At 54.0% G+C, this 15,487-nt stretch overlaps 2 protein-coding genes across 6 annotated transcripts in view; both read right to left on the bottom strand.

The window, feature by feature from the left end:
* The window catches only part of CSF1R (colony stimulating factor 1 receptor), a 62,350-nt gene extending 53,003 nt beyond the window's left edge, over positions 1-9,347 (bottom strand). The window contains exon 1 of the mRNA XM_059062205.2: positions 9,271-9,347. The gene's annotated coding sequence lies outside the window, so the exon portion shown is untranslated. The remainder of the gene's footprint in view (positions 1-9,270) is intronic.
* Positions 9,348-9,767: 420 nt separating this feature from the next.
* The window catches only part of PDGFRB (platelet derived growth factor receptor beta), a 39,516-nt gene continuing 33,796 nt past the window's right edge, over positions 9,768-15,487 (bottom strand). For 4 of the 5 annotated variants that reach the window (XM_059062199.2, XM_067032093.1, XM_067032092.1 and 1 more), the window contains 5 exons: positions 15,356-15,467; positions 14,819-14,918; positions 14,163-14,268; positions 13,005-13,237; positions 9,768-11,732 (listed from right to left, as the gene is read on the bottom strand). In XM_059062199.2, the coding sequence (XP_058918182.1) occupies positions 11,555-11,732; positions 13,005-13,237; positions 14,163-14,268; positions 14,819-14,918; positions 15,356-15,467 (729 nt within the window). In that variant the 3' untranslated portion in view covers positions 9,768-11,554. Of the gene's footprint in view, positions 11,762-13,004; positions 13,238-14,162; positions 14,269-14,818; positions 14,919-15,355; positions 15,468-15,487 lie in introns of all 5 variants that reach the window. The other variant, XM_067032094.1, reaches the window with a different exon arrangement.

The raw sequence follows: 15,487 nt of genomic DNA, 5'->3' as shown, positions 1-15,487 counted from the left end.
TTCCTGACCTTTGTCCACACAGCTATATGCTCATCCATGGATCCATTCACCCATCCACTCAGCCATACTGTGTGGTTTTAAAAAGCAGTAGCAAATGCTGTTTATTGCACTGTGGGGCTTTGGGTTTATCAGTTAATCACACGTCTTAGAAGTCTTTCCATGTCGATACATAGAGATCTACCTCAGTTTTTAAATTGCTACATTGTATTCATGAGATGAATGTACCATATTTTTTTTTCACCATTCCTCTACTGAATGGACACTTTAGTTACTTGATTTTTCTCCACTGTAAACAATGCTGTGGTGCACATCCGAGTACCTAAATGATTGTGCACGTGTGCCATCATCTGAGTGAGAACCATTCCGGATTGCTGGGTCCAAGGGTGGGTCCAGTAAAATGGGGAGGCACTGTTAAACTGTCCTCCAAAAATGGCTGTGTAGGGCTCCCCTGGTGGCGCCGTGGTTAAGAATCCGCCTGCCAATGCAGGGGACACGGGTCTGAGCCCTGATCTGGGAAGATCCCACATGCTGTGAAGCAACTAAGCCTGTGCACCACAACTACTGAGGCTGCGCTTTAGAATCCCCGAGCCACAACCACTGAGCCCGCACGCCTAGAGCCCGTGCCCCGCAACAAGAGAAGCCACCGCAATGAGAAACCCGCACACTGCAACGAAGAGTAGCCCCCGCTCGCCACAACTAGAGACAGCTCGCGCTCAGTAACGAAGACCCAACGCAGCCAAAAATAAATAAATTAAAAAAAATTAAAACTGTGTAATTGTGCATTCCCATCAACAGTGTGTGGGAAACCAGCTTCACTACATTCTTGCTGACATTGGCTTTTACTGACCTTTAAAAATGTTCCCTGGGGGCTTCCCTGGTGGTGCAGTGGTTGAGAGTCCGCCTGCCGATGCAGGGGACACGGGTTCGTGCCCCGGTCCGGGAGGATCCCACGTGCCGCGGAGCGGCTGGGCCCGTGAGCCATGGCCGCTGAGCCTGCGCGTCCGGAGCCTGTGCTCCGCATGGGAGAGGCCACAACAGTGAGAGGCCCGTGTACCGCAAAAAAAAAAAAAAAGTTCCCAATCTGATAGAAAAGAAATGTTATTTCATTGAGATTTTAATATGCTTTTCTGAGGTTGATGGTAAAATGATTGTTTTTTTAACATGTATATTGGCTGTTTGGATTTCTTCTCCAGATATCCTTGCCTCATTTTCCCATTTGTTGCTTGTCTTTTATTGATTTCTTGGCACTATTTGTATTCTGTATTATGTCTATTAACCCTATCGTCAGATACGTTGAAAATATTCTCCATCAGTCCACCACTTCTCTTTCAACTTTCTTTTCTGGTATCTCTATTTACACAGAACTTTCACTTTGTTGTTGTCAAATTTGCTGGTCTTGTCATTTCTGGTTTCTGGGTTTTGTGTTTTGCTTAGGAAGGCTGAGCCATTAATTGTTTACAAGGCACTTTCATTTCCATTTTCTCATAGAGGCCTGGGCCACAGGGACTCAGTGAAGTGCATAGTATCTCCACGAGAGATAAGAAAAAGAAAGGTCAGAGAGGGTAAGTGACTTAACTCAGATCACACAGTCACTTTGGGGAAGACTTAGAGGCAGTACTGGCATTCTCAGGGTCTCAGGTCCAGGATACCCCTCCCGGCTGCCAGGTCAATCGGCCAATACCATTCCCCACACACTCACAGCATTCCTGGCAGGTCACCTGCGTACCTCTTGTAGTTAGAAAGCTGTAGCCCATGCTTACCTACCAGGGAACAGATCTGTCTCCCTGGGGTACTCACCTGTCACTGCTGGTGCTGCTTTCAGGATCCCCTGGCAACTCTGTTCCCTGTCCCCCGACAGGCCTCCAGCTGTGTGCGGGCAGCCCCTGTGGCCCCCGGAGGCACCACGTCTCTAGGTCAAGCACTTCATCCCTTAGTGGTCCTCCTGGCACCTGGTCTCCCAACACATCTGGTCACCCTCACCCTCATCAGATCTTCAACAGTATGCAGGGTCAGCAGTGTGACATTAACTTTTTCAAGTCCAATATATTGGGAAGGAGCCCCTTCGTGTGGTGACAGGGATACAGTCAGATGGCATGGGGGGATAGGATGGAGAGGCTTTGAGGGCTTCCAGAGCAGTGGCTTTGGAGCTGGTGCTTGGAGGAGTCCTCCAGGCAGAAAGGAAACCCAGGAGTGTGACTGGCATGAGGGCAGAGAGGGCGAAAAGTCAGAGCTCCCCGTGGCCCGCCAGAGGAAGGGAGCAGAGGTAGGAAGGGGCGAGGTCCAAGTGCAAAGTGTCCCTGACCAAGTGGCTGGGGTTTCAGGCTTTATCCTACAGGCCAGGGTTCTTCATGGGAACTGGAAGAGGGGGCTACCTCCAAGTACAGTCTGGGTCCAAGTACAGTCCAGGGACCCCAGCCTCAGAATCACAGAGGTGCCTGTTAAAATGCAGATTCCAGGGCCATCCTAGGCCTGTGGAATTAGAGGTGGGATATGGGAACCTGCACAGGAAACAAGCTCTCTAGGGGATTCTGATGCTTACTTGTGTCTGAGGCCATTGTCCTCCAAAGCCCACGGATGGCCTTGAGGAAAGCTGAGAATCTCTAAGATGTAGGTGAAGTTTGCGTCTGGTCTCAGGACTGGGCGCTCAGCTTCCATGCAATTCTCACAAAGTCCCTGATCCGGGCTGGCAGGGACCCCTCCCTGGTGGAGGGTGTTGAGGTGGAGAAGGGATGTGGCTGGTCAGGGGGCTGGAGGTCACAGTGACCCTGAGGGGTGACCTAGGCTACCTCAGCAGAACCTGTCTCCGTCTCAGAGATCAGAGGAAGCTGTCACTTCTGTTCACCCAGCTATAACTCCAACAGTTTGGACTCCCTACCTGTCCCTGCCAGGCTGGCAGGGGTTCTGCCTATGCATCCCAAGCCTGCTGGGTTCACACCCATCTCAGTTCTTTTTTCACTTGCAGGCCTCCGAGGTTTATCAGGTGCTCACCACATGTCAGGCAGCATGCCAAGCTCTCTTTGAAATTTTCTCACTGAATCCTCAACCCTAGAGGTAGGTGTGGTTATTATCCCAAGGCTCAGAGGAGTTAAGTCACTTTCTCGAGGTCACACAGCTGGTGAGGGTTTTCCTGCCTCCTGAGCCTGTGGTATACCTGACCATTCTGATCCACTGATTTTAGATGTTTGAAGGATGAATGAATCAACAAACGAATGCTGTGTTCCAAAGCTCTGTGAGCAGGAAGGCACTCTACCCTCCTGCAAATATGGCATTTGGAGGCCTAACATCTTCCACGTGTTGTTTATGTGCCAGGCACCATGCCAGGTTCTTTGCATATTTATCTCGTTTAATCCTCTCAACCGGGAGACCTGTTCTATTAATTATCCCCATTTTGCAGATGAGGAAACCAAGGCTCATAGACGTTAGGCACTTGCCCCAGGTCCCAGAGCCAGCAGGTGACAGAGCTGGCTGCAAAGACTTTGTTAATGACCATCACAGTGCACAGGGTGACCCTGGGTCTTTCTCAGATGTGAGGGTGCTGACCACCCATGAATGTGGGTGGGAGTGCCCTGGGCTCATGGGGTGACCCTGACTGGGGAAGCTGCAGTGATGCTGCTGGGAGGGTGATGAACAGGGACCCCAGATTGCCATGACTCCTTCCTGTGGCAGAGGAGCTTTGCAGAGGGTTTGCCTGTCAGCCTAAACATTAGGATATCCCGAAGCAACTGTGTGGGCCCGTCACGCTCCTGTACACACTGAGGGCCTGTACTCATCTCCCTGCCTGGCTCTGGGCTCCTGGCACCTCCGGACGCCATGGCATGGAGAGCTCAGTCCCCACTCTCCTGACCACTCAACCCCAGCCCCAGCCATGCCCTGGGATGCAGGCAGTTTCCCCACCAGGGAGAGGAGGTGCCCAAGCCAGGAGCCAGGGACCCACCATCAGGACACTTGGCTACCAGTCCTGCTTTGACCCCAGGCCAGAGAGGTTCTATTGCACCTCCCTCTAGGACTTAGGATGAAATGAGTTCTAGTATCTGGTTTAGGCTACTATGGGGTATTTGTTCCCATCTACTATTCCAGCCCAGCAGGGCAGATCAGGTCCACACTCCAGCTGTGCTTACAGGAAGGAGCCTTTGAGACCTGCCCACATCTGACCTCAGATCCTCCGCTCTCTCCTCGTTCTCCCCACTGTACTGAACCCCAAGCTTTCAGCTCCAGCACTCACCATGCTCTTTCTTACTGTTCGATGTGCTCCTTCTTCTGTCTGGACTGTGCTCACCCCTCCTCCCTTTGTCTGTGTTATACTCTCTCTGGCCCCCTGAGTTCACAGCACTTCTCAGTGTCAGGATGTTCTCAGTGAGGGAGGCTATTGATATAACGTCGTCCTGACACCCTCCACCCCCATCACAGCTCCCTGGCAGGCCCTGCATCTCTCCTGGTCTCCTTTACACCCTCTGCCCTTGGCCCACGCCTGGCAGACGGTGAAAGCTCAGTCAGTGCCGGATGCATGAATAAATGAGTAAATGTATAAACAAACGAACAGAGAGCAAAAGGAGTCCTCCACTCTCAGAAACCAATCCATTTGGTGACTATTTCACGTGCCAGGCCCTGTTCTGGGCCCAGGAAGGAGAAGGCTCAGGGCAGTTTCCTGCCTCCAAGGCCCTCCCTGTCCTAAGTGATGGTACTATAATGCAGGTGATAATACTGACATCAGTCTATATTGCTATGATTTATCATCCAAATGAGGACCTTTGAGACCAAAAGGGGTGTCATTAGTAATTGCAGTAACGAGCTTACATAAGGAGGGGCTGTCTTGAGTCTCCCCTGTCCATTGGGCACTTTCTTTGTGCCAATCTCTAGACTAAACTCTTCGTACAGGTCATCTCATATGATCTTCACAATTGCCTAAGGGGATAGCTATAATTATTCCATGTTATAGATGAGGAAAGACAGGCTCAGAGATCTGTTCTGCCCAGGGTCACACAGCTGATAAGTGGCAGAGCTGGATTTGAATTCAGGAACTCAGCCCCAGAGACCATGTTTTTAACCACCTGCCTTCAGCAATGGCTGGGGCTCTCAGAAAGGTCAAGGGTAGAGGGGAGTGGCTTGGTTTTTGGAGCCAGACAGACTGGGAATCACACTCCCCACTCATAGCTGTGTGACCACAGCTAGGTTCCTGGCCTCTCTGTTTTATTCATCTGTAAAACAGGAGAAGAGTTACTAACTCAGAGCCAGTGAGACAGTAATGCAGGTGAAGTGCATTCAACAAATATTTATCAAGTGTTGACTCTCTGCTTGGCCTTAGGGACAGTGCTGAACATGGCAGGCATGGTCCCTCCCCTTTGGGGATCACAGCGTGGGGTGAAGATGAACTAGGACATCAGCGCAGTTGCAGTTCATCCTGGGGGCACTGAAGACAAGGAAGAGTCTGCCTAAACTGAGAATGAGTTGGGGAGAGGTGCAGGGAGGAGTAGGGAATATTCTAGGAAGGAGAGACAGCATGGTAAAGGCTTGGAGGTGAGAGAGCACATAGGACATCAGGGGACTGAGGGTGTCAAAAAAACATGAGGGCCCATCAGAGGCACAAGCAAAGGACTGGGAAAAGAATCCACTTCCAGCTGAGTATTAGGAAGTCTTGGAGGAGGTGGCTTTGGGCTGGGCTGGAAGTTAGAGCAAGACTTTGCCTTTCAGTCATAGCGGGCTGGGAGTCCTAGGTGGTAAGCACAGCACCAACAGAGATGCAGAGGTGGGGCTTCTACACAGCAAAAACTAACAAAATGAAAAGGTAACCTATGGAGTGGGAGAAAATATTGGCAAGTTAATTATATATCTGATAAGGGGTTAATATCCAAAATATAAGTAACACATATAACTCAATAGCAAAAAAAAAAAAAAAAAAATCCGGTTACAACATGAACAGAGGAACCGAATAGACATTCTTGCAAAGAAGATCTGCACATGGCCAACAGGCACATGAAAAGATTCACATCACTAATCATCAAGAAATCAAATCAAAACCACAATGAGATATCACCTCACACCTGTTCGAATGGCTTTTATCAAAAAGACAAGTGATACGTGTTGGTAAGGATGTGGAGAAAGGGGAAGCCTTGTGCACTGTTGGAAGGTTGGACAGCTGTGGCCACACAGGGGTAGACAGGCCTTGAGGGCAGATGTGGGAGAGGGAGCAGGAGAGGTTGGAGCCAGGTCAGGAAGGGCCTTGAAGACCACATGAGGATGTCTGGACTTTGTTTGTTGGGCTGTGGGGAGCCATCAAAGGTGTTTGAGCTGGGCTTCCCTGGTGGCGCAGTGGTTGAGTATCTGCCTGCTGATGCAGGGGACATGGGTTCGTGCCCCAGTCCGGGAAGATCCCACGTGCCGTGGAGCAGCTGGGCCCGTGAGCCATGGCCGCTGACCCTGCGCATCTGGAGCCTGTGCTCCGCGGCGGGAGAGGCCACAACGGTGAGTGGCCCGCGTACCGCAAAAAAACAAAAAAAACAAAAAAAAAACAAAAAAATACAAAAAAAAAAAAAACGGTGTTTGAGCAAAGGAGAGCCAAGATCATAGTATGCTTCAAGAAGATCAGTAACGAAGAAGAAAAACTTTCAGGCGTGGAAGCTGCCATCTTGTCCCTTCAGAAGGGGAACAACCACTCTGAGAATTCTGTGATTTTCCAGAAGCTTTGTTACTTCCCTGTGTTTGTGACTTTCTAGTTCCTTGCAGTGATTACCCACAAAACCCCAAACCAGAAAGAGACTGGAACTGCCCCAACCTTGTTAGGAGGAAAGGAGCCCTAAGCGGGGGTGGAGGTATAGGGAGCTGTTGAAGAGGGCAGACAAGCATGCCCCAGGGGGACCAGAGAGAAGGGCAGAGGCTGAGCCAGTGGGAGGGGGACCACAGAGAGATAGTCTGGCTCCTGTGATGTCCCTGAGTCCCTGATGGATCCTGAGAAGGGCCACCCCCTGCTCCCGGCTGGGCCCCCTTCATCAGGTCCCAAAAGTCATGGCAGGTCATGGCAGATGGTATTCTGAGCTGTGAGAACCCATCACAGCCCAGAGAAGCCCCAGAAGCCCCCTCCAAGGAGGAGCCTACCCAGGGAATTCCAGGAGCCTCACCCCGAGTGGACAGTCAGCACCCTGACTCCAAGGCTCAGCCTGCTGCCCCCTCTGCGTCCAGGAACTGGACTCAGAGACTCCCCGAGAAAGGCAGTAGCAAGGACACCAGACTGGCAGGCATGAGCCTCCCTGTGTGTGACCTTGGGCCAGCACTTCATGGCTCTGAGCCTCAGCTTCCTCATCTGGATCTTCCCTTGGCACGTCTCCTGGCTGTACTGTGAACATCACATGGGTTCACCGATAGGAACCCACTCTAATTGGTGAGGGACTGGGACAGAGTCAGGGTCTCAAGGGTCTCTTTCTATATTACATATTTGGTAATAGATACTTTATAGTGTAGGCATATATTATATAAATGCTTTTATAAAAGTAATTTTAAATGACCATGGAGCTGAATGAGAAACTGAAATAGAAGAGGCCTTGTGGAGACAGGGCTCTAATTCAAAGAAGGGACATTAATGGGGGTCGTGGGGCCCCTCAGCAAAAGCTTTCAGTCTTTCCCTCTTTTTCCAGGAACAAGGACGCTGGCTGTGAATAGGGTGGTGGAATAATTGTGTAGTCAACTGGCTCATCGTCTGGGAGGAAAATTCCAGCTCACCCGTTCCCGTGGGCCCGCCTGAGTGGCGGGATCCCGCAGAGGTTGACCTACGGTTCCCCCGTTCTCCAGCTCCCGTACCCCTCTGCACAGGGGCCTGTGGGTTCCAAGCCCCCCACCAGACTCCTGTTTATCATGTTCACTTAGCCCTCAGACTCCCTTAGCTCTCTCCTTTCCCCCAGTGCTTTCTCCTGGGGACCCACAGACCCAGAGGTCTGGAGTCAGGAGACCAGGGCTGGGACCCAGGCTTCCCCACTCACCTGCCCTGCAACCCAGCCTGGTCTTCGCCTCCCCTAGGGCTGACGTGGGGGTCGGCCAGGCCCAGGCTCCTATCCCCTCCCTGCCACACCAACCAGATGACCTTGGGCAAGCCACTTCAACCCCCGTGAACTGGTGTCCCCTTTGTAATATGGGCACAATAGTAGCCCCTGGTTCACGGGGTGGATGTAAGGGCAAATGAGAAAATGTGTGCAGCAACAGGACAGGCCTGGCACAGAGTAACCGTTCAGTAAGTGGGCACCAGCGCTCTATCCTCTATCCCTTTGTGGCATCATTAGCTCCATTTACCTCTGGCGAAATGGAGGCTGGAGGCCGAATAATCCACCCAAGGCCCCATAAGGAGCAGGCCTGAGATGGAGGGAGCCGAGGTCCCCTGACTTCCAGATGGAGGCTTTTCCCATGGGCGAGGGTAATCCGCATCTGGAATGTGGTCGTTTACTCTCTTTACGGGGCAGATCTGGGTATGGCTTATTCATCTCCTACCACAGCCAGGAGAGACGGAGTCACGGGCACTAAGGCCAGGACCCCCAGGGGGGTGGGCCCTGCAGCAGGCGGGGTTTCCCTGGGGGTGGCTCAACCGCCGGAGTTGGCGGCTGGGCCCGTGAGTCAGAGCTGCCCCACGTCTCTGTTCCTCTCCCCGCTGGCAGCCACGGCCCCAGACTTCTGGAGGCAGTCCAGGGAGCCCTGTGGTTCCAAAACCAGGTGCCTGTCCCCAGAAACAAACTGAGAGGCCCCTTCCCCAGTTGAGAGTGAGCAGGGAATGGCCAAGGTCACGTAGTGAGGTGTGACAGATCTCAAGCTGAAACCTGGTTCCACCTCAGGTGACCCCTCCCAAAGGGCTCAGGCGGGAGGGCCACGAAGCCCCAGGCTGGGTCCGGGACCTGTGCACTCTGCCCTCAGCCCCTGGCAGCTCTATTGCCCTGGCCCCCTACTGCTGCCAGGTCTCCCAGGCCTGGGCTGGGCAGTGGAGCCGACATCCAGTACCGAGCCGGCCAGCAGACACCGAGATGCCTGGTTCGTGCCAGGCCCACGCCACCGAGCTGCTGCAGCCGTGGGGGGCCGCTCCACACCCCTCTCCCAGCCTGGCTAGACTTTGCTGTCAGAGACCCAGCCGGGCCGCCTTTCCCTCCCCTGGCCTTGTCCTGGTGGCTCTCACCCCACATCCTCCTCCCTTCCTCTTCCTCCCTCTCCTTCACCCTCTCTCCTCATTCTTCCTGCTCTCTGGACCCCTTGGGTGCTCTCTCCATCCGCCCTGCTCCTACCTGAGATACGACCACTACTCACCGGGGTCTGGGATCTGGGCTTTTAGCGGATGCCTCTCATGAGCCACACCAGCCTCAATCTGGGCCCATGGGCAGAGTGGAGGGAGGGAAGGGGGTGGCCTGGCTTAACGGCCAAAGCCAAAGCACATGGTGGGGCGGAGTGGGGCTGGTGGGGGAGCGCAGGCTCCCAACCCAGAGCCAGGCACTGCAGAGCCAGAAGAGCCTTCTCCTTTCACAACCTGGAAAACCAAAGCCTGAGGTCCAGGTCACCCGGCTACCAGTGAGGAGCTGGGGGGAGTGTGAAGACCCCCGTCTCACAGATGGAAGCAAGACTTGAGCTGAAGGGCCCTGTGCAGGGATCCTACAGCTGGGCGAGCCCGGCTGCCCTACCTCACTCTTGCCACCTCCCGGGCCCGGGGATCCAAACCTGCGAGACACCACGAGGTCTGTGGGTGAGAAGCACCCGGTTTAATATTAAAATCTTTCTCTTAAAAAAAAAAAGTACACAGAGAAGAAAAGTTGATGGCATACAAAATAGCACTTCTGTTGTATAAATGTGAGTTAATGTGAGTCCTAAAAATACTTGTAAACCTAGGTGATTACATCTTTGGTACCGTAGTGAGAACCCACGCCCTCTCCTTGACCAGGCTTTGGGGGTCCTGGGGTGGGGAGGTGCCAACCAACACAGGGGGCTGGTGCCCAGAGACGCTGACCTTCCCTCACCCTCCGTCCGGCCCTTCCCCTGCCAGCAGTCTTGGCCACAGCTCTCACGCCCCAGGCCCCTCCAGTGCCCACTAGGCTGGCAGACACAGTGAGGTGAGCATCCCCGGGCAGACAAAGCCATGTTCTATGGTTCCTGCCTCAGGGTGGGGCAGCTGGCAAGACACCCCCCAAAGTACCCACCTCTTGTGCCCCTTCCTCAGGTCCCCCATCCAAGGTTTCTTGTCCTTTCACTGTCCTCTGGGCCTGCGGCACAGACCTGGACAGCAGGTTCTGGAGTGGTGGGCTGTGTCAGGTGGTCTGACTTGCCGTCTCAACCTCTTTTGCCCAGAATAGCTCCAGAGGTCATGTGGGTGCTGAAAGGGGTCCCACGGTCTCCCCATGTCCCTGGGGCAGCTTCTGGGGGCTTTCCAGGACACTGGCTGTCGCTCAGAGTCAAGGCCTGGGCAGCTGGCCTTTGGAGACTTGCCAGGGGCCTGGGGAAGGGGAACAGTTCCTGAATGCCCGGAGTGTGCTATGTAGTGTGGAACCTCCCCAGACCCCAACTAACCTGGGACAGAGGTTTGGAGGGTTTATCTTTGCTTCATCTGGGCAAGTGTGCAACCCCTGGAATATTCTAGAATGTTAGTGCTGGCAGGGCACCAGAAGTCAATGAGTCCAATCTGCTCATTTTTCTACAGGGAAAACAGAGGGCGAGGGATTCCTCCAAGGTCTCTTAGCGGGTCCAATGCCACATTGGTCCACACATGTGGACACCTCTTGCAGGCACGTCAACACACTCATCACAGACGTGGGGCCCATCTGGCCCTGGAGACTCTGGTGAGTGGAGTAAGACTGGCAGTGATGAGGAAAAAGACCCCTGGATCCATGGGGCCAGGAAGACACGGACATAGGCATGTTATGGGGAGGTGTACCCCGAGTGCCTGGGGCAGGAGCTATAGGCCAGGGTGTCCTGTCCTTGGCTCAGCCCCCAGCATTAATTAAGCTTGGAAGGCCCCAGACCAGCTTGGGCCTGGGAAAGCAAAGACTGGCATTGAGGGGAGGTGGCTTCTGGATGAGGCAACACTGTCCAAGGTCAGGCCCTAGCTCAGCCAGGAGCCAGAGATGCTAGGGTCCCTTCCCCAGCTCTTGGGCAGGAAAAAGTGCAAGGAGAGAGCTGCAGCTCCTTGAGGGGCAGCTGGCTGAACAGAAAAAAAGTTAACCTACCACCTCATGAACCTTGAGCATCTCCTCAGGGATTCCAGCCTCCACATCTGTCAGCCAGGGTGAGACTCCCAGATTGTGGGTTGCCAAGCCCACCTTTCCCATCTTACAGATGGGGAAACTGAGTGCCCTGGGAGAAGCCTGGCTCAGAGTCACATGCGCTCTCCAGAGGCAGAGGACCGGTCATGGTCCCTACATTTAGTTCTCTTACCTCCTAAGCCAGCCCCAGGGGTCGGGGTGTGATGTGCCAGGGGCAAAAGCTTTCCAGAGGGGACAGCTGATGGGAACAGCCTGGCTGTTGGGAGGCTGGGCCAGGCCAGGAGGCGCAGGGTGCTGGGAGGTAGAGGGGGAGCTTCGGGTAGGGCAGGGTGGGGGGCCAGCCCCTACAGGAAGCTGTCCTCCGCCTCGGCCCGAGGCCCAGGGCAGTTGGAATCCGGCGGCCGCTTGGGCTCTGGCTCCACCTGGGACTCAGGCTGGGGCTCTGGCTCTGGTTCCTCTTGGGGTTCCAGGGGGCTGTCACAGGAGATGGTAGAGGAGGTGTTGACTTCATTCAGGGCGGAGCTAGAGGTGGTAGGCAAGTGAGTGAGAGGCTGGGAGGGAACCACAGTGAAATAATAGCAGCATTAACGTAGAGCTTTCTCTCTATCCACTCTTGCAGCATGCACCTTACACATTTTAACTCACTGAATCCTTGTAAAGACTATGCAAGGCAGAGCTGTGAGGAAAGTGCAGCTCAGAGAGGTTACATCATTGCCTTGCATCACACAGCAGGTAAGTATAGGAGTTGGGACTTCAGAGCAGATCGAGCTGATTGTTCACCCATCAGTGTCTCTCTCCTGCATGCCTGAATGTATAATGATCTCATTTAATCCCCACAACAACCTCCAAATAGAAGTACTCTTACTGTTTTCATTTTACAGTTAAGGAAACTGAGGTTCAGAGAGGGGAAGCAGCTTGTCTGAGGGCACAGAGCAGCACCAACATTCCCACCCCAAGCTGTTTGAACTCTGAGCTCAACTCCTCTGTACATTGGATACTTGGAGCCTTGGAATATTAGCTTCTCAAACAGGGTGGGGAGGGCCTGCTAAGTCCTATGTGTGCTCCTAGTGCACGTGGAGAGACAGGCTCGCAGAGAAGATGTGCGGCCGGGTCTCAGGGCAGCTAGTGGCAGAGATGGAGCTGGCACCCAGTTTGGGGCCCCTGCCATTTCACCATAGGGTGGATCTTGTTTTGGGTGTGGGTCTCGCCACACGGGGAACATCTAGTCCAGGCGACAGCTGGCCTTCCTCCAAAGCCCTCCCCATCCTGTAATGTCACAGCCCGAGGCAAAAGAAAAGCATGAATCTCCTCCCCAGTCTGAATTCTGGCCTGAACTTCTGTAGGTACCTTTGCCTCCCTGTGCCAGGCTCCCTGGGGTCCTCAAGGCATGGTGCTAAAGGACAGACCACAGGGCCGGCGATGACCACAGAGTAATACATGGGGTACTGGGGATGCAAATTAGATTCTCTTCTTTTCCTCCTTAGGGCTAGGACGGGGCCTAGAGAGGGGACAGAGTAGATGGCCTGTGGAGGCTCCTTTAAAGAGCTACCTTACAAATATGTCCCAGGCCACTTTCTCTTACCAGCCTGCCATTTCCACTCGAGGTCATCACAGGTCAAATGAGTTCAATTCTCTCTTCTATTCACTGGCAGGAATAAGTACTCACCCTTGGTAACTTACTTCTAAGGCAAGCCTGATGGCATGAAGGCACAGACAGACAAACAGACACACATACACACACACACACACACACTATGCACACTACTGCTTTGGGCTGCAGGTCAGAATGGCTACCTGGCAAGGCTGGGGGAACCCTCCAGTGGTCCCTCATCAGCAACCTCGGGTTTGGGGTCAGGCAGGGGGATGATATAGTCGTTGTCACCCTCGTTGGGCTGCACAGCAGTGTAGAGGACGGAGCTGGTGTCCAGCGGGGATCGGAGGCCATTGAAGCCGGGCAAGCGGGCTTGGGACCGAAGGATGGCTGGGTGGTCGCTCCTCAGAAACTCCTCATCCACCTGCTGGTACTTCTGCTCAGCGAGGCAGGAAGAACCCGGGACACAGCGGGGTCAGACCAGAAATGCCTTTAGGGGTCATCTAACAGGTAGATTCTGACCCAGCCCCTCCCGCCTCAGGTAAATAAGGCACCTGGTGCTCAGAGAGGAAGAACTGCCCAAAGCCACACAGCTGAGCTGCTCTCCGACCTGGCCTCTCACCAGACAAGATGAGCTCAGGGTCACCCAGGGAGGGGACAGTGATCAGACTAGCACCCGCAACCCTAACTCTTCCCCCACTTCAGGGCAGACAGGCACGGGCTCTCTGCCTGTCATGGCCTCCCTCGCTGGGGCCACAGTTTCCCTCGCTACTGAAGGGAGACCCCTCCCTTCCATCTCACTGGTCCTGGAGCTGTAAACAGATGTGGTTGGGAGTGGGCTTAGGAATGGACTGAGGGAAAGGGCTGCGTCTGGGCCAAAGGACACGTGCATCCCCCTCCTGTAGCTTTGTAGTTGGGCAGGGAGGGTTTAAAGGCCCTGCTGGCTCCATAAGCCTTGGATGAGCCCACCACAGGGTCCAAGTGGTCAGGCCCTCAGCAGTCATCTCGCCTGGGGTTGTTCAAACTTGTGACGGAGGCCCAGGACTTGGTCTGGGTGCAAAGGCATGAGAAAGGATGCAGGATGAAGGGGGCTGTAGGCTTCCTGTCCCCACTTCAAATTAATCAGCTCCCACATAGGATTTCACTTTAAAAAACTCTATGCTGCTAAAATAAAACACTCAGAGTCAAGGCCTGACTCACAGCTCCAGCCCATCCCTTATCAGTACCAACAGGGAAACTGAGGCCCAGAGAGGGAAAAGGATGGTCCCACAAATACCAGCATGTCACACAAAGCCTTGTACCCTGTGTCTACTTCTGGACCAGAACTCTCCGTTCCCCACCGCAACCCTGCCTCAACATACCTTTTTGTAACCCTCGCCCAGCAGTCTCTCGAGAAGCAGCACCAGCTGGGAGAAGGGGGGCCGAATCTCAAACTTCTCTTCCCAGCACTTCTGCATGATCTCATAGCTGGGGAGAGGGGCAGAGGGGTCAGGGTCTCTGGCTCAGGGTCTGCCACCTCCCAGAACAAGGGGAGGAATGAAGAGTTAGGAGGGGAGGGGTTTTGACATTACTGCACCTGCATGTTCCCTTGGGAAGCCCTCCCACCACCCTCAGTTCAGTGGTTCCATGGGATCGATCAAACCTTGGTAAGCACATGACAGCGGCATGGCCAGTAAGCATTTTTATCCCCTTAACTCAGTAGCTGGTTTTCTAGATGGGCAGGTGACCCCAGCTGAGCCCTTGACAGTCACCTCTGGACCTTTCACTGGAACTATGGTGAAAGCAGCTAGGACATAGCCATTTAGACGGTGCCAACCTGAGAGTGAGGCTGACGCAGAGGAGAGCAGAGCCCCGGGGTAGGACGAGAGAGTGTGGATGATGTCTTATGAACAACAGGATCCAGCTATACCTACATTTGTCTACATCTCTGAACTAACAAATCTATTTTCGGTTTAAGCTGGTAAAGTTGGATATCTACTGTTTGCACCCAAAGTATCTTCCCAAGTGCTCCACTCACATCTCGTCAGAGGCGTGGGCAGGCTGAGCCATGCGGTAGCCCCGCTTGATGGCATTGTAGAACTGCTCGTTCATGGGCAGCTCTGGGTACGGGGTGCCACCTGTTAGGGAGCAGAGACAAGAAACACAGGCTCAGCGGTGTCGGAACAGAGGCAAGAATCTTCTTCCGTGGGACAGGGAGAGGCTCACCAACCCCGGCGTCAGTGAGGGTGCAGTGGCCTTGGCATTGGGAAATGTGGGCTCCCTCATAGGCTCTGGACAGAGACTGCATCCCTCCCCAGAATCGGAGAACCAGAGAACGCCGGAGCCAAGCAGGCTTTTTGATGTCACTGTCCAAATTCATCTCTACTGAGACGGGGAGGTAAAGAGATCCAGAGAGGGCAAGAGACTTGCCAAGGTCACACAGTAACAAGAAAGAAGCAGAGCTTCTGAGCCCTGTCCCAGAGCCCGTCCCACAGCCCCACCAGGATGGAGGTGTGAGCAGTCAGGGTGGACGCTGTGCCGTGAGGCTGAGGACCGGAGGAAGAAGGAAGTGTACCCAGGGTGAAGATCTCCCAGAGCAGGATCCCGAAGGACCACACGTCGCTCAGGGTGGTGTAGAGGCTGTTGAAGATGCTCTCGGGGGCCATCCACTTCAGAGGCAGGAAGGTCTGCGGGAGGGCGGAGGTTG

Source organism: Kogia breviceps, chromosome 4 (genome assembly GCF_026419965.1).
Source record: "Kogia breviceps isolate mKogBre1 chromosome 4, mKogBre1 haplotype 1, whole genome shotgun sequence".
NCBI lineage: Eukaryota > Metazoa > Chordata > Mammalia > Artiodactyla > Physeteridae > Kogia > Kogia breviceps.
This window is presented reverse-complemented; position numbering and strand designations above follow the sequence as displayed.